Below are 18,339 nucleotides of genomic sequence, written 5' to 3' on the forward strand. Positions count from 1 at the left end.
GAGTGGGAGAAGAGAATGCTCCAAAGAACCCAAGTTGTTTAAAACGTTGGTCTTTGGTCAATCTCTAACTGATACTTTGCCAAAGCCCTGACTGCCCTCTTTGTACTCTCGTTATTACAGTGTTTTCTCTGATGCATTATTTTAAAAGCCTTCCATTCCGTGAGGTAGTCAAGCAGATTTAATGACGTATACAACCATTCCAGCCCCAGAGGAAGCCACTCGGAAATGAAATGGTGACAACCAAGGCTAAGCACCTCCTTCGGAAGCCTGGATGGGAATATTCCATTGTCCTTCAGGACTGGACATGGGAGCATAGATGTCTGGAATGATATGGTGGCAGTAGTATACCTAAACTAGGATTTTGTCTCTTCCTGAAAAAAGTTGAGATCTGTGAATGCAATTTAGCGTTGCATCAAAACATTTCAGATAAGTGAGAGAGATATGTCAATCTAATTAAGGAATCCTATCTTAGGTAGCGAGGCTGGATGTGAACTGTGATTTCATGGCCATCAGGGCTCAGGATGGAGAAAAAGGAGGAGCCGTGAAGACAGCCAATACTAAGAAAATGGAGTCCGATAGAAATCATGAACGTATGTCAGGGGAATCAGGGGGAAAGAAGGCAACAGAAGCCAATATATGACTATATGAACTGTTACTGTACTGTCTGTGGACTGGACACCTAGCTCTGATATAGCCTACATTATGGTGTCTACAGTATACCAATGGGAGAATCCATACTAGTGTGAATGGAGTGCTGAGAAAGAGATGTGTCCAAGATGTGTCAATGTCCAGAAGAGCTATGGGCAGAGGAATGGAGGATTAATTGAGTGTAATTGTGACTTGGCTGGTCACGGTGGAAGTCGAGGTCTGGTCTGTCTTGACTCCTGTGGTTTTTGATCCATTCAGAAGATGTTAATCATCTGTGTCAGTGTGATAGTTTTCTCAGGCCTTTGTTAGAGAATGAGCCATTGTGCGATTCAATGATTGCGTTCCAATTGAATAAGCTTCCTGTTCACCAACATCAGCCTATTTCAGTTGATGGAATTCTATTTTGCTTTCAAATGATGAGAGAAAACACTGACCGTTTTATGGTGAATCCTCATTTTCCAGTAACATTTTCCAGTAATATTTTCCAGTAATATTTTCCAGTAACATTTTCCAGTAATATTTTCCAGTAATATTTTCCAGTAATGTATAAGTTCGCATTCTTTGCACTTGCAGTACACCATTGAGCGTTATTTTTGGTAAGCCCACAAGTGCATCATAGTATCTATGTCCATGCCAGGATCCTGAGGTATCAGACCCCTCTCCTGTGGTTGGCCAGATAGTCTGTTCTCTTGCCAAGAAAGTCCACTGTAATTTTGTGAGTGGTTGCCAAGTGCGGTTTTTATTGCTCTATAGGACAGTAATGTTAGCCTGCTCTCTCTGTCAGGGTGACAGCTTGTCAGACTGTTAAAAAAAATCCAACTGCACAGGAAAGTATGTAAAGTATAGCACTTTTGATGGGTTACCACAAACAACATCATTTCAAAGGCCCATATTCTGACACTGTGTGTTGTTTCATATATAGCCAGAGCTTGTTTTATCTTTTAGATTTTTTTATGTTTGAAATCAACTTTCTTCCAAGGGACCTACAACCAGAATGTTCTTACGTGATTCTAAGCTATTGCCTTACCTCCTTACTCCATTTGCACACACTGTATATAGACTTCTCTATTGTGTTATTGACTGTACTTTTGTTTATCCCACGTGTAACTCTGTGTTGTTGTTTTTTGTTGCACTGCCTTGCTTTATCTTGGCCTGGTCGCAGTTGTAAATGAGAACTTGTTCTCAACTGGCCTACCTGGTTAAATAAATGTCAAATAAAATGTACAGTGGGGAGAACAAGTATTTGATACACTGCCGATTTTGCAGGTTTTCCTACTTACAAAGCATGTAGAGGTCTGTAATTTTTATCACAGGTACACTTCAACTGTGAGAGACGGAATCTAAAACAAAAATCCAGAAAATCACATTGTATGATTTTTAAGTAATTAATTTGCATTTTATTGCATGACATAAGTATTTGATCACCTACCAACCAGTAAGATTTCCGGCTCTCACAGACCTGTTAGTTTTTCTTTAAGACGCCCTCCTGTTCTCCACTCATTACCTGTATTAACTGCACCTGTTTGAACTCGATACCTATATAAAAGACACCTGTCCACACACTCAATCAAACAGACTCCAACCTCTCCACAATGGCCAAGACCAGAGAGCTGTGTAAGGACATCAGGGATAAAATTGTAGACCTGCACAAGGCTAGGATGGACTACAGGACAATAGGCAAGCAGCTTGGTGAGAAGGCAACAACTGTTGGCGCAATTATTAGAAAATGGAAGAAGTTCAAGATGACGGTCAATCACCCTTGGTCTGGGGCTCCATGCAAGATCTCACCTCGTGGGGCATCAATGATCATGAGGAAGGTGAGGGATCAGCCCAGAACTACACGGCAGGACCTGGTCAATGACCTGAAGAGAGCTGGGACCACAGTCTCAAAGAAAACCATTAGTAACACACTACGCCGTCATGGATTAAAATCCTGCAGCGCACGCAAGGTCCCTCTGCTCAAGCCAGCGCATGTCCAGGACCGTCTGAAGTTTGCCAATGACCATCTGGATGATCCAGAGGAGGAATGGGAGAAGGTCATGTGGTCTGATGAGACAAAAATATAGCTTTTTGGTCTAAACTCCACTCGCCGTGTTTGGAGGAAGAAGAAGGATGAGTACAACCCCAAGAACACCATCTCAACCGTGAAGCATGGAGGTGGAAACATCATTCTTTGGGGATGCTTTTCTGCAAAGGGGACAGGACGACTGCACCGTATTGAGGGGAGGATGGATGGGGCCATTTATCGCGAGATCTTGGCCAACAACCTCCTTCCCTCAGTAAGAGCATTGAAGATGGGTCGTGGCTGGGTCTTCCAGCATGACAACGACCCGAAACACACAGCCAGGGCAACTAAGGAGTGGCTCCGTAAGAAGCATCTCAAGGTCCTGGAGTGGCCTAGCCAGTCTCCAGACCTGAACCCAATATAAAATCTTTGGAGTTAGCTGAAAGTCCGTATTGCCCAGCGACAGCCCCCAAACCTGAAGGATCTGGAGAAGGTCTGTATGGAGGAGTGGGCCAAAATCCCTGCTGCAGTGTGTGCAAACCTGGTCAAGAACTACAGGAAATGTATGATCTCTGTAATTGCAAACAAAGGTTTCTGTACCAAATATTAAGTTCTGCTTTTCTGATGTATCAAATACTTATTTCATGCAATAAAATGCAAATTAATTACTTAAAAATCATACAATGTGATTTTCTGGATATTTGTTTTAGATTCTGTCTCTCACAGTTGAAGTGTACCTATGATAAAAATTACAGACCTCTACATGCTTTGTAAGTAGGAAAACCTGCAAAATCGGCAGTGTATCAAATACTTGTTCTCCCCACTGTATATATAATAACTTAATTATAAGGAGGACTGAATAACAAATCATGTTAATAGTGGTGATTTAGTGAAATACATTATCAGCATCTTAATAGACATCAGTTAGACTTTAGGTGTTTCGACTCCACGTGGGTTCAACTGGGTTCTTAGTTTCAAATCAAATAAAAAAACTAGTTTATGTTACGAGACTATCGAATCATGTTGCTTATTAGGTCTTTCCATTGTAGAGAGAGGATCTTTTTTAATAGGGAAACGGCATGTCAAAAACTCTGGACGCTCTCAGTATCTCACGCAGGCCTGGATGTCCAAACATTGTAATGAAATAATAATAATAATATGGCGGGTGCTTATATTTGGCCTACTTCACTTTGGAAATGTGTTTTTTTACATATCCCAACTCCCCCTGAGACGCACTCTGAGAGTATAGGGTCACGGCCATGGTCTGCCATTATCAAGGTGACCCTGGAGCAATTAGGGTTAAGTGCCTTGCTCAAGGGCACATCGACTGATTTTTCACCTTGTCGGCTCGGGGATTCAAACTAGCGTCTTTTTGGTTACTGGCCCAACGCTCTAACCGCTAGACTACCTGTCACCCGTTGTTGTTGCTGTCGTAGTTCATATTGAGATTAGAGTGGTCTTGACTAATAATCCTCTCCTCTTCTTCCTCCTGCTACAGCTTCACATCAGTGTTTCTCCCGAAAGGGTCAAACTGAACGTGGACTGCCAGGAGGTGGCAGAGAAACCCATCAAGGAGGCCAACAACATCTCCACAGACGGCTATGAGGTGCTGGGAAAGATGGCCAAGTCAGGAGGATCAAAAAGGGAGTCGGCAACGGTGAGTGGAAAATGTACAACACTTATTCAAACTGGAAAACCCCTAAGGAAATGCATCCGTCACTCACACACAAGCTATTGGTGTTAAGTGTGAAGTGCAAAGTGCCCAGGTTTTACACCTAGCTCCTCATCTGCTGATGCTCAAGTAAGAGCTACAACTCACAGTCATTGCTGGAGGAATGAAAGACGCTGCTCTCTCTCTCTCCCTCTCATCTCACCTGTGTTCCAGCTCTCTGTGGGTGCTGGTCTGTGTCTGGAGCCGTGCCGTGTTGAGTCCTCAACGCTGGAGCTCAATGGAAGCCATGTGTAACGCCCATCTGTGTTCTGATCTCTCTTTTTCTCCTCTCTCTGTTCTGTTGTACAGTTCCAGCTCCAGATGTTTGATATTGTGTGCAGCTTGAGCTGGACCAGCAGAGACAAATGTTGTGACCTCCCGGCCACGGTAAGAGCAGTTTAGTAAGGCCTCATACCTGTACAGTACCATCCAGCCTTGGCACTTTGACTCGCCCTCTAGCACGTACTATAAGTTAAGAGCGCCATTATATTCTTACACGCATGCACGTGTCAGAGGTTATATGTTATTTCTAAAGTGTGCATGTGCTGTATAGACTTTGTCTGAAGCCTAGCTGGGAAAAAGTTTAAAATGAAATGATTGCATTGGCAGGCCTGAATAGACCATTGTATTCCTCTTTAATTGGATTAATCTCAGTACAGTTTTACAATTCCAGTCCCACCAAAACAACTGGTCCTTTTGATCATGTGGTGAACAGACGAATCATTGTACTCATCTGTGATATGTTTATTGCCAGATACATGTGCACTTACTTACTTGACTGTAGCCAATTACCCATCTCTCCCTCTCTGTGTAATTTGCATGATATATTCATATATCATGGCAAAGAAGGCTGTGTTGTGTAAGATGTCACATATTTCCTTCCACAAAACAGTTGGGTTTCAGTTGTCAAAGAGTATTTGTGTGTAGGCCATGCACTCCACTAGGGCAGCAGTTATATTTCAGTATGCACCCCAGTTTTATTAAAACTTTATCAGCTTTTCTAATGGGTTTCCTTAAGGAAAACTTCAAGGCACCATTTTATGGTTTGGGTTGTCAGAGCAGTGGCACTCATTTTCAAGACAGATACTCCTATCTGCACTTATCTGTATTTTGTGGGTTACCAGAAAGGCCCACAGATGTCAAGAGATCCTCAATGGGTCATTCTATTAATATTGTATTTTAGTGAAGTATTTTTTACATTCTCATTATCTTCCATTCCCTCCCCCTCTCCTTCCTTTCTGTATTGCAGAGAGATGAGCTCAAGTGCCCGGCTCTTCCACACGCGTGCACATGTGCACAGGACAGTGTTGGCCCTCCGGGGCCACCCGGCCCCTCGGTAAAGACATTAACCATACCTCCATCCCTCCATTTCGTCTTGTCTTGGTGCAGGGTTCTCTCTACTTCGGTCTGTCCTCGCCTGGCAGCAAAGCTCTCTGTCTACTCTCTCATATAATGATGATGATGATACCACTCTGTCTCCACTATGATGATGATGATGACATATAGGAATAGTGTTACAGGGGTATTATTTTTTCTTCATAATTGTTGCCCTGCTCTAAAGTTTAAGCATGTGGATATTAGAGTGGGGACATCCCTCATCTGTGTTTTTTCCCATGGAAAACAAAAGAGAGGGGGATGAGATGAATGGCATGCGATGAGGTGTGGGCTATCAGGCTTAGAGATGTGTCAAAAGATAAATGCCCATCTGAAGAAAAAAAACCTGGAAAAACCTTGAAGAGGAGTCTGGAATATGTATGCTTCACTTTGCAACCTCACTACGCCCCTGTGGAGATTCCTGAAGGCTTGGGGTTTAGGTCTGGACGCAGCTCCTGTTGTGGGGATGGCTCTGATTCTCCGTCTCTGACTCTGTCTTTCATTCTGTCTTGACTTTCCCAGGGTGGACCAGGTACTAGAGGAACCAGAGGAGAAAGAGGAGACTCAGGCCCAACTGTAAGTCAAGATTTTGGACCATTGTCAAGCCATTTAACACACACTTGGATCCAGAGCGATTAATGAGTCTGAGTCATTGGATATTATGGTGTTGTGTGGTCCGAGCCGCAATCAAACGTTGAATCAAGCCATATCCAACTGAGCTAGCTCGGCTGCAGTCCAAGGCCCAACTCATTTACAGTAAAGCAGAGTTCAGCATGATGCAGTAGGGATCTCAAAGCAGTTACCACTGAACAGTACAGTCCACCATTTGCATGCCCCATCAGACAAAACAGATTGCTCACATCTGAACTCACTTATTGAATGTTCTGTATATTCTTCAGCTTGATTTGTACGGTGTATTTTTCTGGAGGCCAGTGTCGAGAAGTCTGATGAGAAATAGAACTTGTTTCTCACCAACAGTTCATTCTCATTCTCTCAGCCCTGCTGTGGAGAAGTCTACAGGGAGATATGGTGTGAATAGTTTAAAAGTAATGGGACTATGTTTGGTTTTGTCATTCCGCTTCAACCATAGGGTTCAATGGGCCCCCGTGGAGAACAAGGACTTCCAGGACAATCCGGACCTCCAGGTCCACAAGGTCCTAACGGCTTGTCTCTGCCAGGAGAACCTGTAAGTAACACCCCCTTAGGTTACGAGGAAAACCGGTGTCTTAGGGGTTTATGTTAGTGAACATAAAAATACAATTGCTGCAGCTATCCTTCATCTGGAGTGTTCTGTAGGATTCACAGTGTGTGGAGACTGTAGGACGTCCTCCCTGACTTATGATTTACACACACAGTCACCGAGTGTTAAGATCTTATTTATTCTAGAAAGTTCTTCCTCCTAGAAATTCTCCTAAAGCTGGGTGTAAATTCACTCTCAGTTACAGACTACATGACAAAGAGAAACACCAGATCCCTGTAGTTGTTCAGGGTTGGACTTCCCTTTGTACTCATAGTTCTAATCCTCTCCTTCTCTTCGTCTTCTCAGGGACGCCCCGGACCAAAGGGAGATCCCGGAGACTCAGGCCTGACTGGGCTGAAAGTGAGTACAGCTCTCTTTTTCATTAGCTGTGGTTTGGAACAGGAAACCGGAGGCGATTCACTGAGAGAAGCAGCGCTACTGGAGCCTGGAATCTGTCCACATGGCAACGCTGCAACCACTTTCAAAGTAGGAGGTAGACCATACAGTCCCCAGAGTGGGGTATACTCTCCAATCAACCTGCTGTTTGACACTCAGTGGACGGCCACCAGTTAAGATATTATGGGAAACAGAATGGTCTTGCCAATGGGAGTGGAGGATTGACATGAACTGTACATGTTTGTGTAGGCCATCATTGTAAATAAGAATTTGTTCTTAACTGACTTTCCCAGTTAAATAAATAAAATAAAAAATAAATCTAAAAAATCCACTACTGTCCTTCAACTGCGCTTACTCTAAACCCTGTAGTCAAGGCCAAAAATAGATATTTGCAGACTATTCGTTGCTCTACTTGAGTACCACTAATTGGATTGAAATAGCTGGGAAAGAATGTGTTGAGAAGACAAACAACCTCAGCATTGGATGAGTACATCCCTCAAGGTTGCCAATGACCACATGATTATGTTCTCAAAGTGTATTTGGAGCCTACATTGCATCAAATGCCCAAAGAGTGATTTCTGGAGACAATGGGACTAAAGATCAAGAGTTTTCTTGGAAGATATCCTTCATCTTCTCATAGATGGACTCCTTGCCCATCTTAGAAGGGGACCACAACATACTGTGATAATTCTTTGGTACTGGTCCTCCACACAACATCCACCAAGGCCAGGGACTTTACAAACTGAAAACTCCAGTGCTGAATGATCTGAGACTCCTTGATTCCAACGATCGGAGGGAGTATTCTGTAACGTCAATGAGCATCATTTACGTAGTCATTTCGCATCCCATCAAGGGCGACTTTACCTTGGGAATATGAGACTCCCCTGAACCCTAACAATTACCCTGCAAAGTTAATAATACTAAAGAAGCATTTTGTTGAGAATTTCTCATTGTGTTATGATTATGGCTATAGCAGCCTTGTCTGTCAAAAGCTCCTATTAACAACATGCATTTCAACAGCCAATACACGTATCCTAAGGTACCAGCACTAAGATGCATCAGAAAAGTGCATCATGTTCTCACTAAATCACAGGGAACCTAGAGAGAAACAGAGAGAAAACGAATACCTATAATTTCTGGCAATATGAAAATGCAATTATGGGCCATTTGGGACAAGTCCGATGTGTGTTTGTGTGTGTTATTACTGGTTATCACAGTTTGATTGAGTGTGTTGTTTTACTGCAGGGTCCTGCTGGTGCTGCTGGTCCTATGGGTCCTATTGGACCAGGTGGAGTGAGGGTAAGATCTGCCTCTCTGCACCTCTACACAGAGCTGCTTAGTGTACACGCTCTGTTGAAAGGCCATGAATCTAGCCAGCACCTACTTAAGCATGTGATCACCTGTGTGCAGTTAAAATGTTGTGTGCTCATAGTTTTCTGTTGCCTGTTAATGATGTTACTACCCATGTCAGATAACATAGTTTGGCTCCGTTGGACTGGTGCAGTAAAATACACTACAGAGATGGGTTGCTAGGGAGATTAGAGAGGTCCTGGTTCATTTCACTAAATCTTTACATACTCATCTCTTGGAACGACAACATAACTTTGAAACAACAACTTTATACCAACAACTTAATGACTGCAACTAAATCTTAATGCCAACTTTACTTTTTATGAAGTGTAACTTTTATTGTTGCCTGTTTGTGATTGCCCATCTTCTTTCCCCAGGGACCACCAGGGAAGGAAGGACCCTCGGGACCTAGAGGCCCAACGGGACCGATGGTGAGTACTGGATTTCAGTCAAGAGAAGTAAAACCTCCTGGGAGTGTCTTTTAATACCTGATAGTTAGCCTGTTAGTTAGCCTGCAGCACGTGGTCAAAACACTGACCAACTCAGTCCTTCAGTAAGTATTGACGATAAAGCATGCATCTCATTCCCTATACTGTGGTGGAGGCCTGCCTCCAGTTAATGAATGGCCACACCATTCCAATAGGAAGAGGGCCTACTTTACCGTAAGGACTGATCTGAGGACCGAAAAGCATCCTATCCCTGTTGGGAGTGTTCCCACCCACTTTAGTGTTCTTGGCACAGTACACAGTATACCTACTATACTGGATATACAACACAATATAAGGCTGGGCCGTATTTTACCACATGTTATTTAACAGAGACCGGGAGTGGTTGTTGTTCTTGTATTTACTCCTTGGTAACTTTGGTAAGTGGATGTAACAATAACGCTGTTATCTTTCCATCATCCAGGGAAGTCCAGGATCTCCAGGAAACACAGGAAACACAGGCAACCAAGGAAAACCAGGAGACACAGGAAACCCAGTATGTACAAATACAAGTGGTCATATGGTGATTTGCATGGGTCATCAAGGAGGCAATCGCAAAGATGTGCCAAAATAGTGCAGAATTTCCTCCACTCTTGAAATTAAGTTCTAAACTTCATTTGTGGAAGCATGAAGGGATGGTTTGGTTAAAAACATTGGAAACTACAACAGTTGATTGCATTGTGTCTTGGATTTTACTCTGGTTCTGACTGGACGACCTTATTCGGAACATTTACCCCTGATTGCATTCGATTCAGTTGGAAAACGTTGCAAATCTCATGCAAATGAATGCCATTCCTGTTATTGAGAAAATCCATGTTTCCTCTCTTTCACAGGGATTGGCTGGAATAAAGGGAGAAAAGGGAGAGAGGGTATGTACAGTACTGTATCTTTGGACACTTCATAACTTTTCAGAGTAGCATTACCTTGTCTCACCAAAATGTGTCTGTTTTCCAGGGAGACTTTGCATCTCAAAATCTGATGCGCTCCATTGCCAGACAAGTTTGCGAACAGCTTGTGAACAGTGAGTGACCGTTTAGAACTTCATAAGCCAGCATTGGTTGGGTACACAAACACAGACTGGATTCATTGTCTGACATCATATCTTTATTCATTCCTCTCAGGTCAAATGAGCAGAATTGATAATATGATCAACCAGATCCCCACTGGTTACCGTAGCAACAACCCGGGCCCTGCCGGCCCCCCTGGTCCTGCCGGCAACACAGGTCCCCCTGGAGAACCTGGACAGACTGGCCGAAACGGTTTCCCTGGAAACTCCGGCTTACCTGGAAACCAAGGAGAGAGAGGTGAGTGTGATATGTGTTGTTTTTTGTTTGCCTGTTGTATTACTTCCTGTCTGTTTTTGGATGGCTAGAAAGTCAATTACAAGTTCTACAGAGATGCAGAACTTCAAGTTGTGACTTACATGTAGGACACAGTCTGTGCTCTTGTTCATCCCATGTAACCTCATAGCAAATCATCTGGAGTAGCATTGAAACTTTTACAATGATGGTATAATTAAATAATGACGAGCTCAAAGATCAAATGGCAGTTTTGATTGCAAGCGATTGTGCATAACCCCCCATCTACAGTAGTCTGAACATATAGGGTTGAAGTTGGAACCTGACATCATGCTAAGACCTGAGGGTCATCTGCCATCATGCTTCACTTCCTACAGTAAATCTATGATCTATGCTACAATTTCCTCCATCCTCAAACATGCTCATTTGTGGTTTCAAGAGCAGTTACTTTCTGTTCCAGATACATTGTACCATAGAATGGGACTTTTTGTCATTGCTAATAACCCGTTCTCTGTGTCTGATTGTGTTGTTGCAGGGACGTCAGGAGAGAAGGGCGAGAGAGGATCCCCTGGAACAGGACAGAGAGGACAGAGAGGACTCAGTGGTCCGCCTGGTAAGACCTCGGACATCACTTCTCAAGTACAATAACCTATTGCACAGCTATGCCTCTTCCAAGGTACCCCCCCATCTCACGAGAAAACAGGGACCATTAATGCAAGCCACTGACTCTGTAATTCAGCTCATGTACCTTAACAACGAGGCATGGAACATAAGAATATTCCCACATATTTACTCTAAACGGTCATTTTTAACAGCTGGAGACATTATGTTCCCATTCATTACTTCCAGATCTACAGTTCTAACCTAGTTTCACCATGGCAGCCATTTTGTTCTACATCCTATACTTGGACCTCTCTTTGTGACCTTTAGAACTGAGAACCTGAGGGGCAGGCCAAGATTTGCCTAGCTGTGTCTCAAGAACCTTCGTTTGGGCTGCTGTGCTTCATAAATTCTTAGTGAACGATCAAATGTATTTCCAGCAAAACACTTCTCCTTTCTAGAGAGAATGTATGTTTCTTCTTCATGGGATCGGTCCGCACAGATGTGTTCACACGTTTGCCATGGGAATTAAAGTTCCTCTTGATCAACATACCACAAGTCTGACGATGCAAGATCAACATACAGTATACTACATCAAATGACTGAAGGCCTAGGTCTATTTCTGAATGAAGGATTTAACATGTGCTGATGCATTATAGATGCTATTTTCTATAATCAAAACAATCTTACTCCTACCTCTAATCATTCACCAGTGATCCCAAACCCATTCTAGAAATGGCTGAGGATTAGTCTCTAATAGCCGTCTTTTTCAATGTTGATATTATTCTGTCTTCACGGAGGCCCCTTTAACATAGCATTACCCTTTAATTGAAATTCAGCATGTGAAGGCCCTGAGTCCCCAGAAGCTTTCCTATCACGGGCTAGTGGAGATATCAGGCCAGTCATTGATGTCTACTTTTCCCCTTCAGTCGAACACTGCCAAGTCTGTTTCTGTGAATGAAGTGAGACACAACCTAGCAGCAGAGGGAGGAAGGTAGCTAGCGATGATTACTCATTGTTGAGTGGGAGAATCAGATTTTTGTACAATGAGCATTGCTTTGGTGGCTCATTCATTGACAACACATGTGCTCACTTAAGCGAGCGAGAGAGAGTGGGGGGAAATTCCATCCTTGGTTTGTACTGTCTAGACAGACTGGGGCAGGGGGTAACTCCACAGTCTGACTGGCTTGCTTTTTTTCAGACTTTTAATTGAGCTGTCTAAATATCTAAATTACAGTGGTAGAAACCAATTCCTCCCCTCCACTTCCAGTTGCGATTTAAGGGTTATGTCAGTGGGGTTTCGCTCTGAGTCTGAGTATTCGTTATTTAATTCCCACACCCTACCTTCCTTTATCTACTCCCAGGGCCACCAGGTGAGGCTCGGACTGGCCCCACAGGTGCTACGGGCTCTGCTGGGCCTCGTGGCCCTCCTGGTCGCCAGGGAACCCCAGGAGTGAGGGGACCACCCGGGCCCCCTGGCTACTGTGACTCCTCCCAGTGTGTTGGCATTCCTTACAATGGACAAGGCTACCCAGGTATGTCCACGACTGACTGAATCTCTATCTGCACGGCAGGATAGCTGAATACATAGTGAATGTACGAATGTAACGTATGCACACTAATTTATTTACAACTTACAGAGAGATACTGTACTCAACAGCTAACTTTCTGCTCTGGTTCAATGTATGGAGACCATGGGTTTCAAGGGTTTTTAACAAAAGTGCAATGTTGATATTCAGTATAAGTACCCAGTTCCTTTTGATCCAACAAACTTTATGCAAATGGTACAGTGGATTTATCTTAGTGCTCACATCAGGCTTTTCACAACATGATAAACCCTTTACTTCCAAGGTCTCAATATGTTTGTCATAGAGTTAATATTCATAATAGCATGTAAAACAAATAGAAATGGCAAATAACTTTCTCCAACAGAGAGATCTAACCCCCTGTTTGAACTGTTTCCAGGTCGGTCCTAGTAAACTTTCTAAGCCGCCTTACACTTTGAAGTCCTGTTTCTGAGATGTTAGCTCACTGGCTAATGACCCCGTAAGGATAACCATCGTGGACATAACTAATGAACAACGTTAAAAACCCAAAACGAGAAAGAAAGGAGTGGACTGGCACTAACACCACTTCACAGCTTCTATCAGACAAGCTGCAGAGATGGCAACCCTACTGGCCTGTTTGCATCTTGAGCAAAAACCCCAGCAAACCGAGAGAGAGAGAGGGCTTCTCTGCACAGGAAGGAGCATGTAAAAAACCACTCAAAAAAAACCTACTAATAAATTGGATCTCATAACAAAAGAACAACAGTGTTAATATGGAGACGTGATATCTGTAAATAAACTAATTGTGCCTTGTAAATGATGTTTGAACCACACAATCCACTAAAATCAGTTGACATCTGTATTGAGCTCGTGCCTTATAACCCGCTTCTTACTGACTTACTTCCAGCATAACCCTCTGTTTTATTATGATGCCTGAGTGATTTACACAGCTTGTACTCCGATCCAAACTGAAGCATGTGCCATTTGTACATTTAATAATGATGTTCTTTGTATGTTTGCCTAATCTATGCTAAATGTTATTTTCTTGCCATTTTCTTCATTTAAAACAAAAAACATATATATATACACATCATATTAGTTCCTTTGCCGTAGAACATTTGTTTTCTAATACCTCAGTGGGTTTTAGGACTAGCAACGGGATATCGGCAAGAGCTAGACACTAGTGGCAGTGTCGTCTTAGGGTTTTGATGCAAATTCCATCCCAGCTTTATTACTTGTATTGGTATTTATCTTCATTTGCGGTATGTGTTCCATATGGTTGATAGTTGTCAATAACCTTAAATGCTAGAGTGCATGGAATCACGAACATTCTTAGAAACAGAGAATTTAACAGATAAATAACAGTTCTAAGGTGAATACCGTGGTTAATTATTCACATTTAGGAGATAGTCAAAAGTTTAGGTTGTACTTTGTGCATGTCAAGTCTCAGACTGCCAACTAAAGTCCTGCTTGATTGGCCAAACAAATATTTCTAGCCACCGGCTACGAGCTCGATCCTGAAACCTACATAGTCCCTATACTCGAGGAAGAATCGGAAGACGAATCTGAGGCTATACAGTCGCCTGGTTACTCACGAAACCAGAGAGGAAAGAGGTCACTATCAAGAGATGATGCAGAGAGGATATCCCAATAAACAAAAACAAAACAAAGAATTGTTATTTTGAATTTATCTACATTTTTACATGAGCGAGTATTAGTGAAATTCAGATGATAAAATCTATGGGTTTGATACCCCTAGCTTTATTGTGCATATCTTTACACATAAACAAGCTATGTTTAGGAAGATTAAGTGAAAAATATAAAGAATCTAGACATTATTTCATTACAAATCTGTGTGCTTGCTAACTGTTCCCTTAAGTGTCTCTGCTTGTAATATAACTGCATTAAGTGTTTATGAGAGGCCAATGTTTAATGCACTAATCATGTCAAAGTCAGCAAATACATTGGGGGAAGTATACAGTGGCAAGAAAAAGTATGTGAACCCTTTGGAATTAACTGGATATCTGCATAAATTGGTCTGATCTTCATCTAAGTCTCAACAATAGACAAACACAGTCTGCTTAAACTAATAACACACAAACAATTATACGCTTTCATGTCTTTATTGAACACACCGAATCGACATTCACAGTGCAGGGTGGAAAAGGATGTGAACCCTTGGTTGACCCTCCTTTGGCAGCAATAACCTCAACCAAAGTTTTCTGTAGTTGCGGATCAGACCTGCACAACTGTCAAGAGGAATGTTGGACCATTCCTCTTTACAAAACTGTTTCAGATCAGCAATGTTCTTGGGATGTCTGGTGTGAACTGTTCTTTTGAGGTCATGCCACAGCATCTCAATTGGGTTGAGGTCAGGATTCTGACTGGGCCACTCCAGAAGGCATATTTTCTTCTGTTGAAGCCATTCTGTTGTTGATTTACTTCTGTGTTTTGGGTCGTTGTCCTGTTGCATCACCCAACTTCTGTTGAGGTTCAATTGGCGAACATATAGCCTTACATTTTCCAACAACTCAACTTTAGTTTCATCGGTCCACAGAATATTTTGCCAGTAGCGCTGTGGAACATCCATATGCTCTTTTGCGAACTTCAGACGTGCAGCAATGTTTTTTTTGGACAGCAGTGGCTTCTTCGGTGGTGTCCTCCCATGAACACCATTCTTGTTTAGTGTTTTACGTATCGTAGACTCGTCAACAGAGATGTTAGCATGTTCCAGGGATTTCTTTGTCTTTAGCTGACACTCTAAGATTCTTCTTAACCTCATTGAGCTTTCTGCTCTGTGCTCTGACAGTCATCTTTGCAGGAAAGCCACTCCTAGGGAGAGTAGCAACAGTGCTGAACTTTCTTCATTTATAGACAATTTGTCTTACCGTGGACTGATGAACATCAAGGCTTTTAGAGATACTTGTGTAACCCTTTCCAGCTTTATGCAAGTCAACAATTCTTAATCTTGGGTCTTCTGAGATCTCTTTTGTTCGAGGCATGGTTCACATCAGGCAATGCTTTTTATGAATAGCAAACAACAATTTTGTGAGTTTTTTTTTTAGGGCAGGGCAGCTCTAACCAACATCTCCAAACTCGTCTCGATGATTGTACTCCAGGTTAGCTGACTCCTGACTCCAATTTGTTTTTGGAAGTGGTTAGCCTAGGGGTTCACATACTTTTTCCAACCTACACTGTGAGCGTTTAAATTATGTATTCAATATAGACATGAAAAATACAATAATTTGTGTGTTATTAGTTTAAGCAGACTGTTTGTCTGTTGTTGTTACTTAGATGAAGATCAGATTTAAAAAATTGATCAATTTATGCAGAAATTCAGATAATTCCAAAGGGTTCACATACTTTTTCTTGCCACTGTATGTATGTATGTTTCTGTACCCATCCACATTACCCCTGTCCCTCACAATTCATTGTAAATTTCACAATGTCAAGCGGTCTGTTCTATTGAAATCACGTAGTTTGCCACCCTCATCATCAGAAAGAGGGTTACTGGTTCCAGCTCCATTAAAGGTTCTGGTGAAAACGACTGGTAAATCCGGCTTTCAATTAGTTACTTTAAACCGAATGTGTGTCTGTTTTTATAATACCAACTCACAGCTGATTTTTTACCAAAGGTGGAATTGCATGTCTGTGTTGTTTATTTAGTAAAGAAAAAAAGAAAAAAAAAAGAATATAGTTGTTGTTTTGTGTCAATACCAAATGCAGTTGGAATTTGTTTGCAAGACTATGGACATAGAATTGCTTTTCTCATGTTTTAACTGCACATTGTGAATTCCACAGCCTTATTTTCTTATTTATTTCTGAAACAGAAGAGGCATTTTTCAATAAAACTACTGAAAATGTATATTTTGTTTCGGTCTCATGTCTGTGGTGTGCACTGTAGCTGCAAACATTAGATACAGTATGATCACATGGCAGATGCCAATCCCTCCCAAAATGTATTTAGTAGAGCGAGTATTAATACACAGGTATAAGAGCAGTCCCAAATGAATTTCCAAGGTTATAGCTACACATAGACCTATAGGTACAGGAACACTTAGTATGCAGAGATCACATGGAACATGCAATTGAAGGAGAAGGTCCACAACTGTACAATATTAACTGCACTATTAAGATTGGCACACATACTGTACAAGAACAGGCATACCATACCGTACCACATGAGTAGAAAATGTAGTGACCATAATCGTGACCATATAGTGGCTATATCCAGAAAAGTTCCCAAGGCCAGGCCGAAAATAGTTTATAAGAAATCATACAACAAGTTTTGTAATGATTCCTATGTTCAAGATGTAAAAAATATTTATTGGTCAGATGTGTGTAATGAGGAGCGTACAGTGGCTGCACGTGATGCTTTTATGAAAATGTTTCTTCCCAGTTATTGATAAACATGCACCATAAGAAAATGACTGTTAGAACTGTTACGACACCATGGATTGATGAGGAATTTAATACATTTGTGGTTGAGAGAGATGAAGCAAAAGGAGTGGCTAATAATTCTGGCTGTACAGCTGATTTGCAAACTTAATGTACATTGAGAAATGATGTGACTAAACTGAAAATAAACTGAAAATAATAAGAAACTGGATTATGAAACTAAAATAAATGCTATAAAGTATGATGGAAAAAAGCTTTGGAGTACTTTAAATTAACTCTGTGAAGCATTTATTTGGCCTGCAATTTCTGAGGCTGGTAACTCTAACTTATCCTCGGCAGCAGAGGTAACTCTGTGTCTTCCTTCATGAGAGACAGTTTCATCATAACGCTTGATGGTTTTTGCGACTGCACTTGAGGAAACTTTCAAAGTTCTTGAAATTTTCCAGATTGACTGACCTTTATGTCTTAAAGTAATGATGGACTGTCATTTCTCTTTGCTTATTTGAGCTGTTCTTGCCATAATATGGACTTGGCCTTTTACCAAATAGGGCTATCTTCTGTATACCACCCCTACCTTGTTACAACACAACTGATTGGCTCAAACGCATTAAGAAGGAAAGAAATTACACAAATTAAATTTTAAGAAGGCACACCTGTTAATTGAAATGCATTCCAGGTGGCTACCTCATGAAGCTGGTTGAGAGAATGCCAGGAGTGCGCAAAGCTGTCATCAAGGCAAAGGGTGGCTATTTGAAGAATCTCAAATACAAAATATGTTTTGATTTGTTTAACACTTTTTTGGTTACTACATGATTCCATATGTGTTATTTCATAGTTTTGATGTCTTCACTATTATTCTACAATGTAGAAAATAGTACAAATAAAGAAAAACACTTAAATGAGTAGGTGTTCTTAAACTTTTGACCGGTAGTGTATATAAATATATTTATTTACAAAAAATATATTTGGGGTATTGGATATGATGAAGACAATTACATTGATGGAAGCTACAATCTATCTGCAATATTAAAGCTGATCTACCCCCTAAAAAAACACACAAAAAAACATGCAGACTTGGAACAGGGATGTACCCATCAAAGACACTTAGAATTGAAAGCAAAGTTAAGAGCAGTGCTTGGGTGTGTGTTTAAACAAGGTGCTCTTTGGAGTTATTAAGGCTTACTTCAGTGTTCAAAACATTTCCCAGGCACTCTTTAAATTGTGGAACGTTTAAAAAGCCTTTATTATATTGGCATGAACATAAGGTTCAGGTTAAAAACTTCAAAC

General features: G+C 41.6%; 1 protein-coding gene across 2 annotated transcripts in view; it reads left to right on the top strand.

The window, feature by feature from the left end:
• The window catches only part of LOC139530671 (collagen alpha-1(XII) chain-like), a 73,034-nt gene extending 56,515 nt beyond the window's left edge, over positions 1-16,519 (top strand). For both annotated transcript variants that reach the window (XM_071327269.1, XM_071327270.1), the window contains 15 exons: positions 4,152-4,310; positions 4,674-4,751; positions 5,614-5,700; positions 6,261-6,314; positions 6,829-6,924; positions 7,285-7,338; positions 8,620-8,673; positions 9,102-9,155; positions 9,634-9,705; positions 10,043-10,078; positions 10,164-10,230; positions 10,331-10,513; positions 11,043-11,120; positions 12,472-12,642; positions 13,073-16,519. In XM_071327269.1, the coding sequence (XP_071183370.1) occupies positions 4,152-4,310; positions 4,674-4,751; positions 5,614-5,700; positions 6,261-6,314; positions 6,829-6,924; positions 7,285-7,338; positions 8,620-8,673; positions 9,102-9,155; positions 9,634-9,705; positions 10,043-10,078; positions 10,164-10,230; positions 10,331-10,513; positions 11,043-11,120; positions 12,472-12,642; positions 13,073-13,083 (1,254 nt within the window). In that variant the 3' untranslated portion in view covers positions 13,084-16,519. The remainder of the gene's footprint in view (positions 1-4,151; positions 4,311-4,673; positions 4,752-5,613; positions 5,701-6,260; positions 6,315-6,828; positions 6,925-7,284; positions 7,339-8,619; positions 8,674-9,101; positions 9,156-9,633; positions 9,706-10,042; positions 10,079-10,163; positions 10,231-10,330; positions 10,514-11,042; positions 11,121-12,471; positions 12,643-13,072) is intronic.
• Positions 16,520-18,339: the final 1,820 nt, after the last annotated feature.

Source organism: Salvelinus alpinus, chromosome 9 (genome assembly GCF_045679555.1).
Source record: "Salvelinus alpinus chromosome 9, SLU_Salpinus.1, whole genome shotgun sequence".
Lineage (NCBI taxonomy): Eukaryota > Metazoa > Chordata > Actinopteri > Salmoniformes > Salmonidae > Salvelinus > Salvelinus alpinus.